At 31.5% G+C, this 20,300-nt stretch overlaps 1 protein-coding gene across 1 annotated transcript; it reads left to right on the forward strand.

The window, feature by feature from the left end:
- The first annotated feature begins 981 nt into the window (after window positions 1-981).
- LOC124372503 lies at window positions 982-18,330 on the forward strand. Its single transcript, XM_046830903.1, has 3 exons — window positions 982-1,287; window positions 8,973-9,175; window positions 12,245-18,330. Exons 2-3 carry the CDS (start codon window positions 8,981-8,983, stop codon window positions 12,689-12,691), a joined length of 642 nt encoding a protein of 213 aa, XP_046686859.1. The 5' UTR covers window positions 982-1,287; window positions 8,973-8,980; the 3' UTR covers window positions 12,692-18,330.
- The last annotated feature ends 1,970 nt before the right edge of the window (window positions 18,331-20,300 follow it).

A 20,300-nucleotide genomic window follows, 5' to 3' on the forward strand; every position in this document is an offset into this window, starting at 1 on the left:
ACACCAGCCTCGACATACACACCTTAAATTTTCAAATATTCTCAATAAACTGTACCCATAAGTTTATTAAAAACTTTGCCCCCCCCCCCAAAATTTGGCCTGGAATGAAATCGTTCATATGTTTTCAGGACAACTATGTGTGCAAGTTATTGCTTAACTTGGTAAGTGTGAAGGTGTAGATACGAGTTTTTTTAACCTGTAACGTTACTTCTGTATTTTATAAACTTGCAGGAATTATTTTGCTGTTATCTTGGCTCACACATTTAAGTAATAATTTGTCTCTACTCACCTTGGATTCTAGCGCTTTTACCATAGCCACTGTATTCATCACAGAAGGAATAAATATTGGAAAGGTTTAGGCTCCTTTGTGAGCTCAATTTCAATGACATCTAACATACAATTGACATAATTTAAAAACTGGTATGAATTACTAAGCTTAGGTACCACATATTTTGAAATAGCGTCACTTGTTCGGAGTTATTTCAGACCCGAATTGAAAAAGGTCCTTTTGGTATAGTTTCCACTTTCTGCCAACCACCTTTTTCATTTTTAAACAATTAATTGTTTACTTCACCATATATCACGTCTTATTCAGCTTGAGAACAATTAGTGTGGTTCATTGAGGTGCGATCGAAATTTATTTTTGAATTAATATTACTGTTTTCGATATAATTAGTTTATATTTTTATAATAACATTTTTTTAAAGGAATGCAAATATTAAGCTTTGATTGTTTAAAAAATTATATTTTAAAAACTCACATTGTCACATTATTTATCTACCAAACACTGTCAAATACTAAGTATTGTGAAATTGGATATTTATATTTACTGAGAATAGTTGTTCTGGATATGTATATACCAGCCACTTTACTCTGCATAGTATAATACTATAAAATATTACTACTAGCTGTCTGCTGACGTACATATTATTTTATCTATGGCATCAGCTGATTAAAATTTAAACTTCAATATGTAAGACGAAAAACGTAATGCCAAAATATAGAAGTAATTCATCCGTCTGTATTGTAAAAAGAAAAGTTGACATACCCGGGTTGTTTTGTTTATTTGTCAATCGTGTATGGTATCATTTGTAAATTGATCGGTAAATAATACAATTGTTCTGTTGATTCATTATTTTTTTAACAATCCAGATTCTAGGCTAGTTTAAGAAGTGGTATGTGCGTGTATACTTACTTGTATGAGAGTTAAAAAGCTTAGATGTCTTAAATGAATTTGACCATTTGACCTGTCTAATCAACCAATGTAATAATGCCTTCACTAAATTGGTAAGAAGAGATGTCCAATTAGGAATAAGTTATGTTAGGGCTTTGAGATTAAGCATGAAAATTTTGTGTTTTTATAATTTGATAATTATATTTATTTTCATTACATATACTGTCATACAAATTTAATATTTTTTTAATTGAACACATTTAACTGTTTAGTGAACAGTTTTGCCACTTTTAGGTTAACATAACAAGAAAAAAATAAAGTTTGTAATTTCATAAGACAGTTTTTTGTATAATGTAGTTTTCTCTTGTAGCAGTTTTCCCTTGTAACATGCCTTCTTAACTGATTGTACATAGGCTACCCAGTACTCTCTTATTCGATAACATCCCTGGATCTGGCGAATAGTTATTTTAAAAGGATAGGTGGCTACAGTATGATAAGCGGCCACTACAACTATCTAATAATTCATATTTCTGATTAAATCTAAACTACCGAACAAACTGTATTACATTAGAGGTATTTCATGTTATGGTATAGTTCAGCTACCTTTTTATAGCTAAAAAGTAATAATTTAATGAGTTAAAAACTATATATGTGTATACAAAAGCAACTTGTAATACTTATTTCTTATTATTTGAAAGAATGCGTATCTGATAGCTTGTGACACAAACAATAAAAGTCATCACCATTGTAGTTGCGGTAATGTTTATGACATATTTTTGATGAAAATATATTGATAACTAGAAACCTATTAGTTAATATAGCAAGTTGACATTTTGATAGCTAGTGGCAAGAATCAGCATTCTTAGCTATTGAACGTTGTTTAACATGTTTTAATTATATAATCATATCTGAAGAAATATTGCCCAGCTCATTGATGGGCCATTGCTAGTAGATTGTGTACACCAGAAGATTCTTGTGGTTAGGTACCTCCTGAGAGGAGATGACACTTTTTCAGAACTAAGTAGTCCAGTCTCTAACTTTTCAAAAGTTTATGTAATTAATTAACAACAGGAAGTTTCTGTACTTTTGCATTATTTGGAGGCCTCTATTTTTAGATGAGTTTTTCTTACCGGAACCTAAAAAAACTGCATTATTAAAAAGAACGAACTCTGTTTGACTTACTGTGAAATTTACATGTCATTACGGCAATCGGTTCTTCTAGGCCACTATGTCCCTATCTACTACTTGTTATTACATGATATAAGTAGGTTTAGATTAGTTTAGCATCAATATTTACTAGTAGTACCAAAGTTAAATATAACCTTATGAGCACCCACGTGATCTGAGCTAGATTTTGGGTGCTATCTCCAGGGATGTTTTTCTTTTTTCGCCAGAAGTGGTACTGGGGCATTTCCGGTCGATACTTTCCAGACATCAGATCTTATCTTATGTGATATTTTCCGATATCAGATCACATGAGCACTTTCTATAGCAACTTGAACATACATAAAGTTATGTTTGGAATATATTGACTGCAGTAACAGTATACCAAATTTAAAGTCTGTAATATATATAAGTACTTACTCTCAAAGTTAGTGGGTAAACATATGATCTTCAGCAGGGTTTACTTCTGGCTGGTTTATACCTGCTAGTAGCATCTATTATACTGGGTACAGCGAAGATTGATTTATCACTTAAATCTGAGTAACCCAAATGGGTGTCCAGGAGGAGCACATAGCCACAAATGTTGAGATAATGGGGTAAAAAGAGCTGTTTGATAAGTCTAGTTTACTTCAAAAGATGATTTTTTGAGTCTGTGGGGCTCAAGGAGTATGGCTTTCCTGCTTGCTGTGACTGGAAAACGCTGGAACAGAACCTATGGCTTCTTCCAAGAGTGAGATAGTGGCTGTTATCCCTCATGGTACCTAAGTATCTCTCTAGGAGATGGCCCCAGAACTTTACCCATCTTGAATTCCTATCACTCCTGAAGCAGTGAAAAAGTACATGAATACAATGTTTAGCTTAGTAATAATACTATTATAATATTATACATATAATGTTATAATATCAATAATAATATGTATATTTATTAATAATAATATTTTCGAGGGGTTCCTGGTAAAATTCACCCAAGTCCTAGTTTTTAAATTTTTCAGTAGAGCGAAACAAACATTCGAATTTCCTGTAAAATCACTGTTGATGTTTTAATAAGAAAAGGAACAAAGCAACTAGTAGTCAAAACTAAAACTACCTTAAGTAATTTTAGTTTTTAACCAAAATATTATTTTGTTTACCTGCTTAAAAAAAATAAGAAAAATTGTTTACGTGACTTGGGTTGTTTTACCACTACGAAAATGGGGGTTTAAGCACATTACTCAAGAATGACAACGGAGCTGATTAAGTTAAACTTTATTTTAGACAAAATAAAAACACCTAGTTGTATAAATAAAAGTTTACTATTTGATGTCAATTAACAGGTATGGCGTAGTAGTAGGTAGTCCGTATACATCTTAGGCATAAGAAATTCTTGATCTTCCTCAAAAAAAGTACTCCTCGGTGGTTGCTCTGGAGTTTTGTCCACAGTGTTCTTGTGTCCAGATGTCTTTAACTTTTGTATCCAAGAATGGTGCTCTGTAGGAAAGACATTTGACTTACATAACTTCAGCAAGTCCTTCTTCTTTGCTTCTGAGATAGAAAGCTGTCCAGAATAGAGATTCTTAAGATCGCACTGCTTTACTGGTCGTCCTGGTTTGTTTTTCCATCACGCGTAGTTCTTGATAACTGTCCCCCCTTACAGTTATAACTGAATAGCACAGTTCCAGGTTTCGCTTTTTCATATCGTAAACGTTTTATTTTCAGCCAGTTTACAGTTTTTCCATTTGAGTCAGTAGTTCTATTTTCAATAGTGTTTTTTGCTAGATCTTTTAAATCAATAAAGTCGCTAAACTGAAGTTCTTTTGTTAAATACCCGTCTTTTTTGGCTTCTTCCTTTTGTGAGTATGCCTGTTAGATCTGGCCATAGCAAAAACTGTTAACCAATCTCTCATACACATTATAGATACATTTTGTTGTGCATGCTCTATTGCACTGTGCATTGAGTCCACTTCATTTTCGTATGCCCCTTCTCTAAAAACTTTGTGCTCATATTAACATCAAATTGGAAATATTTTACTATGTACAAAAATAGAGCTGCTACAAACTGATTCCTATTTTGACCTCCACATGTATCAGAATACAAAGAAAAATTCCTTAACATGTGCAGGTAATGTTTTAAACCACTGTAGAAGACAAGTTCCGATCTCACAACTACCTCTCTTACCGTTATTTTTCACTCCAACAAAAACAATAGGCTTTGTTAGGTGGTGCTGCTTCATACACTGTTAGGTTGTATACACATAGTTTTTCTACTATAGTACAACAGGACCAGCATTTGAAACAGGTATTTGTAGAACCTTTTGCAAGTCAAAACTCGCAGTAACGAAAGCTGGATCTTCAGTTGCTCTTTTTTTGTCATAATCTTTGCTGTCGTTCGCTTCGTTTTTCCTGATAATGTGTTCGTCATATGAAGCTTGGAGCAGTTTTTCTTTTCATCGTCAGTAGCACTCTCATAGTTCAGACATATGAGACACCTGTCTTTAGAACAATGAAAAAAAACTAAGGTTGTACTCTGTACAAAACACTTTTCTGTACACATTCTCTTTTGGCACGTTTTCTTCATCTTTGTACAGTTCACTGAAAAGTTCATACATCTTACTTATGGAAAGCAATGAATCAAGGTACTTTTTCTCTGTGTCTTTTGCGACAATAATGGCTCTCCATTGTAGTAAAAGTTTCAATATGAGCTTTGATTTTATTAATCCAATCTTGAGAAGTCTTGTTCGGAGGTTCTTTACGACCTCTGTTATCAGAGCCTTTAAAATTACCAGTTAATTCAGATTGCATAGAAAATGCTGTTTTCAGAGGAGCGTTACTAATTGAAAGGGTTTTTAAAAAAAAAACTGTTTACATACCCTAACTTTTTCACCCTCTTTCACAAAGAAATAGAAAATAACTGAACATTTTGCCAGGTTTTTTTAGAGTCATCATCTCGTTTTCTTTTTCTTTCAACTACAGATTTTGTAACAAGGGACAAAATTAAATTTTTTTGTTGCTCGAATGAACTCGATGTAAATTCTGCATAAATTTCCTTACGGATATTTTCGCTGAACTTGGACGTACATTGGAAAACACACTGTGAGCAATCAATGGGCTTAGGGATTTTAGGTGGCATACTTTTTCCTTTTTTTGGCTTTGTATGGTAGGCCTTAGTTTTCTATTGGATTTATTTACGTTGACTTTCCAGGTTTCTGGGTGAGGTTTGCTCCATCTTTTCTTGGTTTCTTTTTTAATGGTTCAGTTTCAGGAGTATCAGCGATAGTAATGATATTTATTTCAGGATCAGCCACATCACCATTTGCTTCATGTAATGTAACCTCTGGGCAAGATAAAGCATTTGGTAAAGCAATATCATTTTCAATTTGGGTCGGCCTAATAACAATATTGCCAGTAGTCATAGGCGTAGGCCTAGATTCATCGTCAAGCTTTTCTTTTTAGTACAGGTCTGGTACTCTGTAGTTTTAAATATTTTCTCAGTCCTTTAGCAATAGGATCGGTTGTTTTTGGTAAGTATTCTGGATCTGCATCTGAGTCGTATACTAAGTCAGAATCAGATTCCTGAGGAAACTAGAAGATTGGTTCAGGTCCTTAGGCTACATTGTAAACTACAAATTATTACCTGGAATTGAACAAGATGAACTTAACCTAGTTGTTTCACCACTGTTTATAAACAACTGATTGGTTAGATTTGTATCATGTTTGGTTTAGGTTCCTTTCACTTAGTTCATTATGATTGTTAATTTCCAACACATCATTTCGTTCAGCTAGTTCACAAATCAATTTAGAACGTTTCATTTTTCACAATTAATTAAAGCACTTTATTAATTATCAATATCCTTACTAGTGCACTTTACTAAAGGCAATGTGATACAGATACAATCACAATGTATACACAAGAGGTAAAATCACTCACATGCCTTATAGGTTAAAAAAACACAGCTGGCTCATCTAGCCACAGCAAAAGTGATAGAGGTAAAATCACCCAAAGTAACTTGGGGTGGTTTTACTTCTACTGAATAGAAGTAAAAACCATTTGGGTAAAACTTATTTTGCCCATAATTCGTTTACTATTGTTAACAATGACATGGTTGGTTTTACCTCCTGTAGATCTTGAATTCCACCATCTATAGGTTACAAAATCATGATTTTCAGAAAAAAATGGACTTGGGTGATTTTACCAGAAACCCCTCGATTTATAATATATATATATATATATATATATATATATTTATTTATTTATTTATTTATACAGGATGGCTATGATCTAGTGTTACATTTTTTGTGGTTGTTAATACAACATAAATGTAACTCAAATACTGAAATTAAAAGATTTTATTACTTACACACTAAAATTGTAAAATTACTACCATTGTATTCCAAATTAAATTTTGAGTAAGTATGGATAACTTTTAATGGGTCTGAATATCATGAAATATTAATTATATCGACTTTAACTAGGAAGTTCTCATTTTTGAAAAAGTTAATAGAAAAAGCTGACATTCAAAATTCTTTATAAAAAGATTTTAGTAACTAGTAAATGTTATAGAGACTGCTTCAAAATCTATGCTTTCAAAAAATATAATACATTTTTAATTTTTTTATCATTTAAGTAGTTATCTGAGTTTCAAAAGTGTAAAATCACTCATAGATCACAATTTCACTAGCAAAGCATAACTGGTTTTAGGTTATTTTTCAGAGCGTCACTACTTACACTGACACTGAGACATATTTTTCAGTTGGATCCTGATTAAAGTAAAACATTTAGGTAGTAATTACTATGTTTAAAATGACGTGCAAGGATAGCCACCTTACTTAACCATATCTGACTACCCCATCTAATATCATGAAATAAGGTCTGACACCAAAGATATTTGGTTTGGATAATTTTTATTTGTAGTGGATTTGGGTTATTTACTATTTGGCAGTGATTTCAATATGCCGTTTACAAATCAGGAATATGCAGAAATACATTTTGTGTATGGTTTCTCTGATTACAATGCTAGTGTGACTCAAAAAGAGTACACTGTCCGATGTCCTGGTCGGCAAGTTTCCAGTACACTACATAGTATTTATAAGGCTGCATCAGTGTTTAGTAGAATTTGGATCTGTGCAAAAGGAGTGGAGTGAGTTGGGGGCAGCAGTTTTGGATTTGAACACAGAAGAACAAATGTATACAGTTAGACAAGACCTGGAGAGTAGTAGTAGGGATCTTGCAGGTGACATCGGCATGAGTAAAAGTCTTCATGAGTTTTGAAAGTTTAACAGAAAAATAAATTTTACCCTTATCAGTTTACAGTCTTAAAGTGTACAGTCTTGAGCCTTCAATTCTGACACTAAACAATACAATTTTTTCAAAAAAATCTTATGAACACACGAAGTTCTTTTTACAAAACAAGGGGTATTTAACTTTCATAACATGCACTTGTGGAATACTGAAAACCCCCAAAAAAAGATTTAGTATTAATGTTTGGACAGGTGTGATTGGCGATTGTTTCCTTGGGACCTCACATTTTTCAGGGAAGTTTAACTGGTGTTAGGTATCTTAACAATTTGCATCAAATGTTGGATGCGTTCAACCCTATACACTGCCCAGATATAGTTATCAACAAGATGGCGCTCCTCCTCACTTTACTATTGATGTCTGAAATTGGCTAAATGCTAACTATCCAACTTGGATAGGTGGAGAGGATCCTGTACCTTGGCCTGCAAGATCTACTGATCTCCACTCCATGGACTTTTTGTTTGGAGATTCCTTAAGTCTGAGGTGTATGCAATGCCTGTAAATAACGAAGAGAAGCTTTTGAATAGGATCCTAATTTCAGCACAGAAACTTAGGGAAAAGCTAAGCCATAAAGTGACTATTTGAGCATTGCGAAAGAAAGCCAGAGCCTGCATAAGAGAGAATGGAGGACATTTTGAAAATAAACTGAAATGAAACTCTTAAACTGGTATGCAGCTTCATTTAGTAAAAATATTATGACTGACTTATTAATTTGGATTATCAATATTTAGAGATCTAAAAGTAGTTGTGTGTTTTGCTAGTGAAATTTTGATCATTCTGTGTTTTAAATTATTGAAAATCACATAACTACTTAAATGATAAAAAATAAAATCAGTCTCTATAACATTTGCTAGTATCTAGAATTTTTTATAAAGAATTATAAATGTCAGCTTTTTCTTTTAAATTTTTTTCAAAAATAAAAACTTCCCAGTTTAAGTCTAATTAATATATCTGGAAATTCAGACCCATTAAAAGTTTTTAATACCGTACTTACTCAAAGTTTAATGTTGGATACAATAGTAGTAATAAAGTTTGAGAAATGTATTGAAATTTCATAGAAATTTTAAATTTTTTATTAAATTTTCATGTTTTCATTATAAAAAACTAAAATAATTTTTATATGTGTGAGTAATAAAAGCTTTTAATTTTAATATACGAGTCACATTTATGTTGTATTATCACCCAATAGGTCTTGATGATCAAAAATAGGTAAACATTTTACAATAGGTCTTGGCTACCTTGTATATATATATATATATATTATATATATATATTATATATATATATATATATATATATATATATATATATATATATATATAGATATATAATTTATTTATATATAACCAAGAAAATTTGTAGATTCAAGCATGGAGGTCCATACACAAGAGTACTTGAGATCTACAAGTATTCTAGCTCAGAAAATTGGACAAGATTTGGATGCAGCTCGTGAAGCTTATCAAGATTTCTGGAAGAAATTAAATGAAGAAGAGAAACAACAAGTTCTAAATGAAGCTATTATTGATCCTGCAGCTGTTCTCAAATACGCCAATATTACAAAAAATGTAAGTAATATTTTACTTTACCTTTTAGCCCCGGCGTCCGATATATCGGACAGAGGTGGTCTAGCTAAAATGCCCAACGTCCGATATACCGGACGTCTCGAGAATTTAATGTAGCTGGCTAATAATATGTCCAAATGCCATCAGTTTCGGTATAGTAGTCGGTGAAGAAACGGGCTACATGCAAAAATAATAAACCTTCCAATTGGCATCGTATTTCGTCGTCATTGAGCGTAGTTTATTTGTCGATGTCAGTTGTCAGACGACTTCAGTTGCATTGTTGTTGTATGCTGACTTATAACCTCAATTAGTTTGCGTGATTAAAAGCGGTTGTTTTTCGTGTGATTTATTGTATTATTAGTAAAAAAACATGAGTAAACGTCGTAGAGAAAAGTTACCAGTGAGTGAAAACACTTTGATAAACACTGGTACTTTGGGATTATACCGACCACACCCATACATGAATCGTTATTTGACATTTTGCTTCTACTGATTTCTAGATTAGGTAGAACAATATTTCGTCAATATAAAACAGGAATTGTCTTATCGCAAACCCCTCCCCATCCTCAGACAGAGGTCAAAGTCGAGCGGTCTAGTAGATAAGTGATTGCAGAGTCCCGCCGCGCGGCCTGCCGTAATCGGGATTCTCGAGAAAGATAAGATAACAGCGACAAAAATACCGATCACAATACCTGGAAATGCTTGTTGATTAATGGAATGTTAGTTCTGTTACTCAACTACATCGTTTTATAACGTTCTAAGTTCATTGAAAAAGGTTCAAGCGTTGGGGGCATATAACGGAATCTGACCCCATTCCCAAAGTACCATAAAATGTATATGTTGTAAATATTATTTCTTTTACTTTTTTGAAAAATTAAACAAGTTTTAGTCTTACACAAACCATTACAATTAGTTTGTGTTATTTTACAATTGTTATTATTTCAAAAGTGCAAAAACAAGTAAACATATCTGTATACTTCTACTGACGTGTATGTGGAAATATATGAAGAAGTGCTTATGCAGCAATACAATTAATTGGATATATCTCCTGCATTTATCAAGGAAAGTTCTTAAAATTTTGTGTGTGTAGTAAGAAATATGTGTACAACAAAATTGCTTCATTTTTCAGGGGCTACAATTTTTTTTTTTCTACCGTTTATGTATGTCCAAACTATAAAAAATAAAAAAATAAAAAAATTTTTTATGTATAAATACGCTAAAAAAAAACAAATCATTCTGTAAAAGTACTTTTTAACTATTACATCTAAGAGTACACTTATTTGTGAACAATTTAAAACAAAAACCTAAAAATTATCTTCAAAAATAAGAAAACTAGATGAATTTTCCCTCAATTCTGCACTACGGTCCCTTATCGCCATGGGCTTTCTGGCAAGTCCATGGAAAAATGGCTGGGGTTAAAAGGGTTATTATTGCTTTTCACTAAGATAAAAATTTTGTACATAATTTTCTTCAGTATTACATTTTCTACAAGTTTCTCTGTAAAAATGTATGTTTTTATTTACCTCTTGAACAAAATATTCAATTTATCATGTCAAAAACCATTAAAAAGAACTGCACTTGTCTCTAAATCCCTCTTTCCAAACTCCCAGCAAATGAACATTTAACCTCGGGTGGTAAATTGTGGGTGAAATCTTTTGTTGGCTGTTACTCAGTTACAAAGCATTTCTGAACCTATGTTTATATGAATTTTTATGATGTTATTTTTCTTCCAAAGTTTTTAGAGGCAGTCTGGTTCATGCAGGAGTTCCCTTACACCACAGGCAGCACTGTATAAAGCCTCTATCATCGTGTTAAACATCATAACACTTAATGCAAACACCATTATTCTGAAAAAAAAAAAAAAATTGTTGGACTATGATACTTACGTTCATATTCATTACAATTATCAACTTATTTATTTATCAACATTCTTTAAATATATTTTTAAAGAAACCTAAATCCAACAATTGGCAAGTATACTACGATAACTGTTTAATGGTAATGTTTAATCTGCTGATTAGAGCAACTAAAATGAATACATATTATTGTTGCAGTCCACTAGCATTGCTGCCACATAATGGCGTTAGTTGAAATTATAGTATCATTAATTAGTAGTGCTCAGTCACAAAAATAAAAAAATTCCTGCAAATTGAACTATTTAATTTTTTAAAGTTTATATCATTGGATTTGTAATTAAATTGTCTAATGAAACAATAATTGTAACTTTAAACAAATCACTTGCTATTTGATATTTACTTCTTAAGTAGCCATCAGTTAAAAAATATAGGTTGCAGAACTTTAATTTTTTCTGTAATTATATGTTTGTGTCATAAAGCCATGTACAACATTTAAACTTAGAATAACAAGCCGTTTTGAAATTAATAATTGTGTAAATTAGAATGTTTGAATATGAAATTATGCTTTGTCATTGGTCTAGGAATAATACTAAAGGATAATAGAGTTCAGGGACACCTGTATATGGTCCTTTATAGTATGCCCCTGTGTGTGCATGTGTATGTGTGTGTGTGTGTACGTACACATGTGGTGTGTGTGCATGTGTGTATGTATGTGTGAGAGCACTTGTATGCATGCATGTGGATTTATGAATGTAACAGTAAACATATTTTTTGTTTTGACGATGGAATTTAACACAAGTATAATTGGGTGAAATTTTACTACTATATTTCCTATAGAACTAAAGCAGTTGCACTGTTGCAATTTGTTTATAGAAGTTGCAAAACCATGAAAAATAGGAATTTCCACATGCCAAAAATATTAACATGCCAATGGACTAATTTACAGTACTTAAAAAAAGGTTAATTGTTAAGTATATTGGTCAGCAAAAATGACTCCGTTGACTGTACTTGTTATTCAAAACTAAACAGTGAAAATATTTTGTAAAATAAATACATATATAGAAGAATAAACAGGGATTTGTAAATATGTACAGTGTATGCAATTTGTAAAGGATATGTGTGTTACAAGATGTGCTTCTCTTTTTATTATTACTATATTATATTTAAATTAGTTTGTTTTTTTATTTTAACTTTCTAAACTGTATATGTTGTTTAGGAACTTGGAAACTGTTACAATTCAAGCAATGAGAGCCAATTTTCATGGTTCACCAGGAGTCAGCTGAATTTATTCACAGACGTTGCCCTGAAAGGACCAAGAACACCAGCCAAGAAGACTGAAACGGTGACAGTAGTGAACAACACCCCACCTCAGGAACCTGTGGTCATAGAAAATAAAACCAAAGAAAATAATTTGCTTAATAAAATAAAAAATAAAGTAACAAACTTAAAAATTCCTTCTACGGTTGAAGAGAAACAGAGCCTAGTTGAGAGCAAGTCGCAAGTGACTGTGATGAAGTCGGTTCTGTCAAAACCAAAAACTCCTCCACCTCCACCTCCCACCAAACAGACATTGAGTGAAAAGAAAGCTCTGCTCTGTATTGACAATGAATCAGATCCTGATGACATACCAAAAACTGGCTTTGACTTCTTGGATAATTGGTAGCCCTGTTAAGTTTGTTGTAATAGTTGTTGAAAGTTAGCTATTTTAGGAGTGTTTGGTTTTCCAAAAAATAATAACTTATAAAAGTGTCTGATGCGACATAACACTCACAAATAGTGTTTAGCTTAGCTCTCGAGTTGCATAGTGTCCTGTCTAGAACAGTCTGCATGTGTCAACTCTGGCAGTGAATGTGTTATAAAAGTTACAACATTTATATAATTCTAGATGTATTTAACCCTGTCAGTGCCAAAAGACGACTGATGATCCTGAGATATTCTCTGATAATGCAAAATGCCAAGTAGAAAGGCCTCTTCAAAATTTATTGTCCTGTTAATGGATGAATGTTTTGAATACTGTAATATTATGATTAATTTTTTTATGACATATGAAGTAAAATTAAATTTATCTGTCATGATTTACTTTAGCTGGTACTAATAACAGCTGTGTGATATAAACAGGAGTTGGTCTAAGTGCAGATGGGAGTTTTTAGAATTTTGCAGTACATTCAAAAATTCACAAAACTCAGTTACAAAGATGTACACTTTTAGCACCTTTAATGCTAAACATAACAATTTGTGCCTCATTCGAAATACTGAGGTAGAAAATTATAACTTGTACAACATTAATAACACTTATAAAATATAACATTCATAACCTGATTTGTTAGTATATTGAGTCGTGTAACTTTTTAATAAGAATTAATTAAGTCTGAATAATTAGTTTCATTGTGAAAAAGTATCAACATGATTTTCAAGGACCTATTTCAATCTTGGATTGTGTAAGTGATTCTCAGTTATGTGTAGTTTTGTGAATATTGTCCTATAAGTTGGTTTAATAATAATCTAACCTCACTTATCTAAAAGAGTGTACAACATTAACTGTTTTAAGTACACCTGGAATTTGTATAAATTATTTTTACTGAAATAAAATTATTTTGAGAGCGGGAAAGTTAAATAAAAATATTTTTAGAAAATGGTAACCATACACTCCTAAGAGGCCACTTCATAAGGATTGGAATTATAAGTTAAATCTATTGTGCCAGCTAATATACTTGTTATGAGATAAACCCAGTTTTGTATGTGTAAACATTGCATATCATTGTAGTAAAAATATACTCAGAAACAGTTGTTACGTACTGTTATGTTTTATAATCTTTTTATAACATTTGTATAATCTGTCAAGGGCTACATCAAAGTTCCAATATATTAATCTTAAATTATAAGAGTTAAAGGTTTTTAATTATTTTTACATGTACGTATTTAAAATTGTATTAAGTTTCTCATCTGAATTATAAGTTAATGAAATGCTTTAATTTCCTCTTTTTCAAGTGACATGAAAAGTAGGAAAATTTTCATTGATTATGGAACTGTCATTCATATTTTTTTTAATGCAAAGGAGTAAATTTATTTCATGGCTACCAGAAGATTAATATTTTAAATGCTTGTTTATAATAATATTTTGGTCTTTAATTCATTGTTGTGTGATTCAAAGTCTTAGAAAATATCAAGAATGACAAAAATTTAAACTGATCAAATGTGTGTATAATATATAAAACTTGGAACTTAGATGAGCTCTGTTAATGTAATTGCTCTCTATGACCATATAATAATGTATATAGCTGGTTTTTGTATGGCAGATTTAAAAATAGTAGTTAGGCTTCTAGCTTGTGTATCAATTTTTTGTCTCATTATTTTAGTTTGTAATGTATGAAATTATAGTTTTTCATAATTTGTATTCACTTGATAAATTAAATAAATTAAAATAAGAATTTTAACACAAATGATATATTAGCAGGTATATAACAGATTGTGAAATTTGTAAATTAATAATTTGTGAAAAGTGAAAGAAATCAGTCAGCCATGCCTGGGAACTCAGGAACAAGGTGCACTGATAGCCATTTTAATGTTTATTCTATGGTGAATCTTAATCCATTTTATTCTTTTATTTTTTGTTTCAAGGATGTCTTATTTTTAAGTTACAGTTTGAACATAACCAACTACTCTTGGTTCTTTTGACTCTATTATTGGTTTACAAAAATACATCTCAATTCTTTCTTTACATCATTAAATCTATATACGGTACTAAAAAGAAGCTCAAAACAGTTATTCTCTGGCCACGAAAAAGGTAAAATGGTTTAAGATTACTATAGGACAAAATTTAAGATCATTTCACTTTAACTAAGTCAAATGGACTCATTACATTGGTTATAAAATCAATCATAAACACCATGAAACAATATGTGTCAGAAAATAAGAAGTACGGCTGGAACCAGGAGGTTTCATATACACAAAGTGGAGGGAATTATGACTGGTTATATTTCTGTCTTGTTAAATCACCTAATTCCCCAATAAAACTCAAATTTGTATCCTAAAGCGATTAGTATATATAGCAAACATTACAATTAGGAAATGATACCAAACAACATATAGTAAACTGAAATTGTCACAGAGTATTGCTTAGTCATGAGTCTAAAATGTTACTAAATGATCCGGAAAGGAAAAATAGGTGCCAAGCTGGCCCCAACCCTCTGTGCTCGTGAGGGTGAAATTGTTTGTTTGTGAGGAGAATACTTGGCCCTTCAGCCGGACTCCCTATTTGGTTAATACATCATGGTTAGTATAATCATTGGTTTTATAGTGCTGAGGAGCAGGTACTCTTGACCTTTAAGGTGCTGTTGTTAGAAGGTAACCCTTTTTTTAAATACCACTTAGTTCTTCAGGGTCTCTTCTTTAGGCTTTGCTGAAGAGATAAAAGGTTTGTGTAAAATGTACCCAAAGTTGTTGACAATAAAACAAAACAGGCTCATCTTTCTTTTGTTTGTATAAGCTATTTATTATTATATACATTTTTCATCTTCCCTTCCATTGATAAAATCATGTAATTGCACTGATTAGAAAACAAAGAAGTAAGGTTACATTAATGAACAGTAGCATAAGACGTGACTGCACATGCATACAGTTTCATGAAATCACGTAATAGGCTATATTTTATACAACAGAGAAACTTGAGATTGCTAAGAGAAACTTGATTGAAAGTATTACAGTCTAGTTTTATGATTGATTCCATTAAATCTAATTCAACTGCCGATTGAACCAGTGTCATGAGTTTCAATGAAATTAGTTAATATGTTTGTTTTATCCATGTAATCACTGCCATCATACGTAGCCCTAAGCATACTAATATTTATGAGGACATATACTCATCATTCTCTGTTCAGTTCAGTTGCTCTTCCTCCATAAAAGTCACAACATGTGACATTTTGTTGACATGAGGCCTATATTACCGATACAATTATGGTTCCTTTTTATTAGCCTGTTAAGCTCATTTATATATTGGTTAGCATAATAAGAAATATTTCTATACTCACATGTGTTAAAATAGCAATTGTTAAGTATGTGCACTTTGGCAGTTTAATTTATGATTGAATAAGTATTCTTCCTGAAAAAAATTATTTACGCTTAATCTGCTATCTCTTACTGATAAGATCTTAACTTGTATTCTAATGTGATATTTTGAATCCTACTGCATGTATAGTTTTGTATTTAAAGTTATCTTTCATAGTCCTACTTTGATAAAAGTCAAATTATTGAAATTGATCAAATTATTGATATTATTTTTCTTGTGCTTTATTCAGAAATTAATTAATGTTTAGTTAACTTGAGCATTAATTTTTGCCTATTTTTCTGTAATGAATAATTTGATTATCAACATTAAAACATACAATTGAAATTATAAGATTTGTAATATGATGTATTACTTTTAAAAACATTGTTTGTTTTTGAATGAGTATTGTTTAGCGAAGCTGTTTGAGTTGAGCAGCAATATGAATAGTCAATCAGCTGATTAGTCAGGTCTGACAAGTCAGGTGAACTGCGTGTTAAAAAGCTGTATTGTAAGCCTAACCAGTAAATGTTAATTCTACTCGGTTAGCCTAAATGGTGGATGTTCATGATAAATACTTTTTCTTCTCTTAATTTTTCTAGTGTAAGTGAGACCCAGGAGGAGGAATTACTGGGACCTTAGTAAACAATGATATTGTCATACTTGGCCAACACATTGGATGTTCAGTAGTGGACTGTGAATGTTGAGAACTGGGGAAGGGGATAGCTCAGTTAATGGGCTCACTTCCACTAGAGAGGAATGACAGCCTGTATGGCTTCCCTCAGTCCCAAAAGCTATTAGCCTTGACCTTGAAGGGGCGATTCCTCATTGCCTCTTGACTGGCATAGTCTGGCAGTCACGAGTTCCTTCCTTCAAAATGACAAATCATAAATTTCTGACTACAACTAATTATTTTCACATTAAAATTAGAATATTAGGACAGATGTACGGTACAGATTCTTTCCAAACAGATGGATTGTATCTGCTCAGTCTCATAACTATCGACACATAACTCATCCCATTTTATTTTTATTACTGTATGTATATTTATCAAAAAGAGTGTCTTATGTTATCTTTTCCAGTGAGCAGAATGAACAAACATTTGAATTCATAACAAATAACACCTGTAAATGTGATTTTTGTGTGTGTTTTGTCCCTTATTGAATATTTTTGGTACTAAATTTTGTAGGTAAAATTTTTTAGTTCTTCTCTAATTGTAACAATATCTAATATTTGTATTTATAAAATAAAACTTGAATTATTAACCTTTAAGGTTGTGAACATCATCAAGCTAACTGTTTGTTTTGAGTGTCGTAAGTAGAACAGATGGGGAAACACAAATAAACGGGTTTAAATAGCACCCCATCCTACCTATTGTGTTACAGGAGATGCCAGATATAGATATAATATACAGTATATTGAATTATTTTCATATTCATATTGAGTTATTTTAGTAATTATAGATAAAGTAGTGCATGCAACAGCGACACACATTATCTATACGCTTATTTGAAGTTTAAATATATTGCCTTTTGCTTGTATCCTAACATTTTAGTCTTGCGTTATGGCCCTCATAATATGACCGTTGCGTAAAGACTATTTTAAACTTTTACCACACTTTTCTACAGTTATGTTAAATCTTAAATTGTATTATGGTGCTTGGATTCTCAATGTGATAAATTATTTAACGTAATGAATGTTTGATTTATACTTAACTTTAACGTTGTTAGTGTTTAGTAGAGCCCACAGCAAGACAAAACACAGTATCCAGAATGGTGGTTATGTTTGAAAATTTTCATAGGTAATTAATATAAAGAATTTTATAATATTTATTTTACATATTGTACACATGAAGATCAGTGATGCTTCTGTTTACAGTATTACATTTCTATTACATGAGTTTATTAAACCTTTCGTGTAAGAAGGAACAATTACATTTTAAATACAATTCAGGAACATGAATAGTGTTGCAAGTGTACTGTTTTTTTTAATGTTATTTTAATTGAACTTTTTTGAAAGGCTGGATTCAAAATATTTGTAAAATAAATTGCGATAAAACAGTTGATATCTCTCTTGTGCTATTAAGTTGTAAACATGACATGTTGTTTCATCTGTTATATTTATTCTCATGCTTAGTATTTGTATTTTATATTTTGTATGTGGTGTTTATAGACTTTTAAAGATTTTTTTACTTATGTTGCAGTTGTGCTTTTGCTGTTTGTAAAAATTATTGATAAAGTAAAAACTGAAGTAAACTTTGACCACTTCTCTTTATTACTTACTTTCCCTATGTATTATACACTATTATGATCCTGTTATAGTTATGGTGGAATATATTTTTCAGTTTTTATCAACATTATTAACACATTTGATTCCGGTGACACCACGGTGGCGTCGAGTGTAAGGAAGTTTTTAAGCCCCCGAATGTTTAACTATTTCATACTAATCGTAATTATTGGTATATTAAATTTTTATTTAGATGTCTAAGAATACCAAATAGACTTTGATTTACGGAAATCAGTCTTCAAAGTATTTATTACTATTCAATGTTTAAAACTTGAGTTTCAGCTTGTAACAGGTCAAATTACGACATTTGAATATTCGCGGGGAATTGGCAGACTGTGACGTCAGTGAATCGGCAGAGTTTGATAACTTTGAACACAGCCTAGTTATAATATAAATTTGTAAAATTTTCCTGGTAGGCTAGTTAAACAAATATTGGGCCTAAATTAATAATAGAAATTTTCAAATTAAAAATATAATATGGAAAATATATATGGAATATTTGGAAATAATATGGAATGTATAATATATATATATATATATATATATATATATATACATATATATATATATATATATATATATATATATATATATGGCTATAAAATGGAAGGCGAACAAAATAATGAAGGGCCCGCACCAATATTTGGACCAGTAGAAGTAGCTCTTCATAGCTCAGGAGATACAGGGTTTTTAGGTTGGTCATCCCCTAATATAGTAGAACATGAGGCGTCGACAACAGATGACAGAAATTCATTAGAGAATGAGGTTAGCAGAGTCAGTAGTCCAGTAGGAGTTGATAGGGATGAAGGTCTTATTGCATTCATGAGGACTATGATGAATAGTCTGAATGAAAAGATGGATAAAAATAATTAGGGATTAAGGGATCTGAATTATAAAATAGATCAGAATAATGAGGAACTAAAAAAGGAAATTCAAAGAAGTAATGAGCAGTTAAAACGAGACATGGAACAGATGAGAGGTGAGTTAAACAATAAAATAGTAGAGACAACGGAGGTTATGAGAGTAGAGATAAATAAAGACTTAAATACTTTGGATAAAGAATTAAAGAACTTGGAGGAGGGGGTCAGACTTGAATTAAGCGAACAAGCTGAGAAAAACAAAGGTGAGAGGAGTAAACTTAAAAGTCAGGTTAGAGGAGAGGTTACTACGGAGATAAAGAAATTAAAAGATAAAAGAGAAGAAGATATGAGGGAAATTGAGAAAAGGTTTGTACACATTGAGGATGATAAAAAGAAAATAGATCAAAGATTAGAAAAGTTAAATAAGAGATTTAAAACAAGATTAGATGAATTAAATGGTAGGGTAGATAGGGACAGAGCTAACTTAGAACTTGACCAGGATGGAGAAAATGGTAAGGCGAGTAGGGATGTAGAGAACAAGTCAGTAACGGGCAGTAGTTTACAGGAAATAGAGGACATGGGAAATAGAGTAGAAAAATCCCTGAATAAGAGATTGGATGAAACTTTAGGTAAATTAGAAAATAAACAAACACAACTAGAGAATATGATGAGAAATCAAAGCATGGTGGGTATGAGAATAAGCCAACCAGCAAACACAGAAATATTCTTATTGGAATTTGATCCAATAAAAAATAATGTACATCCTATGGAATTTTTGGAAGCTTGTAAAAAAATATATAGAGAAAAATGGAGAAGGATGGGACTTCCAGGTATTGATAATTTTAAAATATATGAAAAATGAAGCAGGAAAGTGGGGACGACAGCACATAAATAATTGGAAAAACTTTGAACAGTTTTATAGGAGTTTTAAAGGGAAATATTGGTCCATAGGGGAACAGAAAAGATTTGAAAAAGAACTAATGGGTAACGGTACATATAGGGTTGGATTTGATAATCTGGTAACCTATGTATTGGAATTTTATAATAAAAGCCAGTATTTAGAAACTCGAATTGACATGGGAACA

The sequence above is a fragment of the Homalodisca vitripennis genome, unplaced genomic scaffold, assembly GCF_021130785.1.
Source record: "Homalodisca vitripennis isolate AUS2020 unplaced genomic scaffold, UT_GWSS_2.1 ScUCBcl_3331;HRSCAF=8805, whole genome shotgun sequence".
Taxonomy (NCBI): Eukaryota; Metazoa; Arthropoda; class Insecta; order Hemiptera; family Cicadellidae; genus Homalodisca; species Homalodisca vitripennis.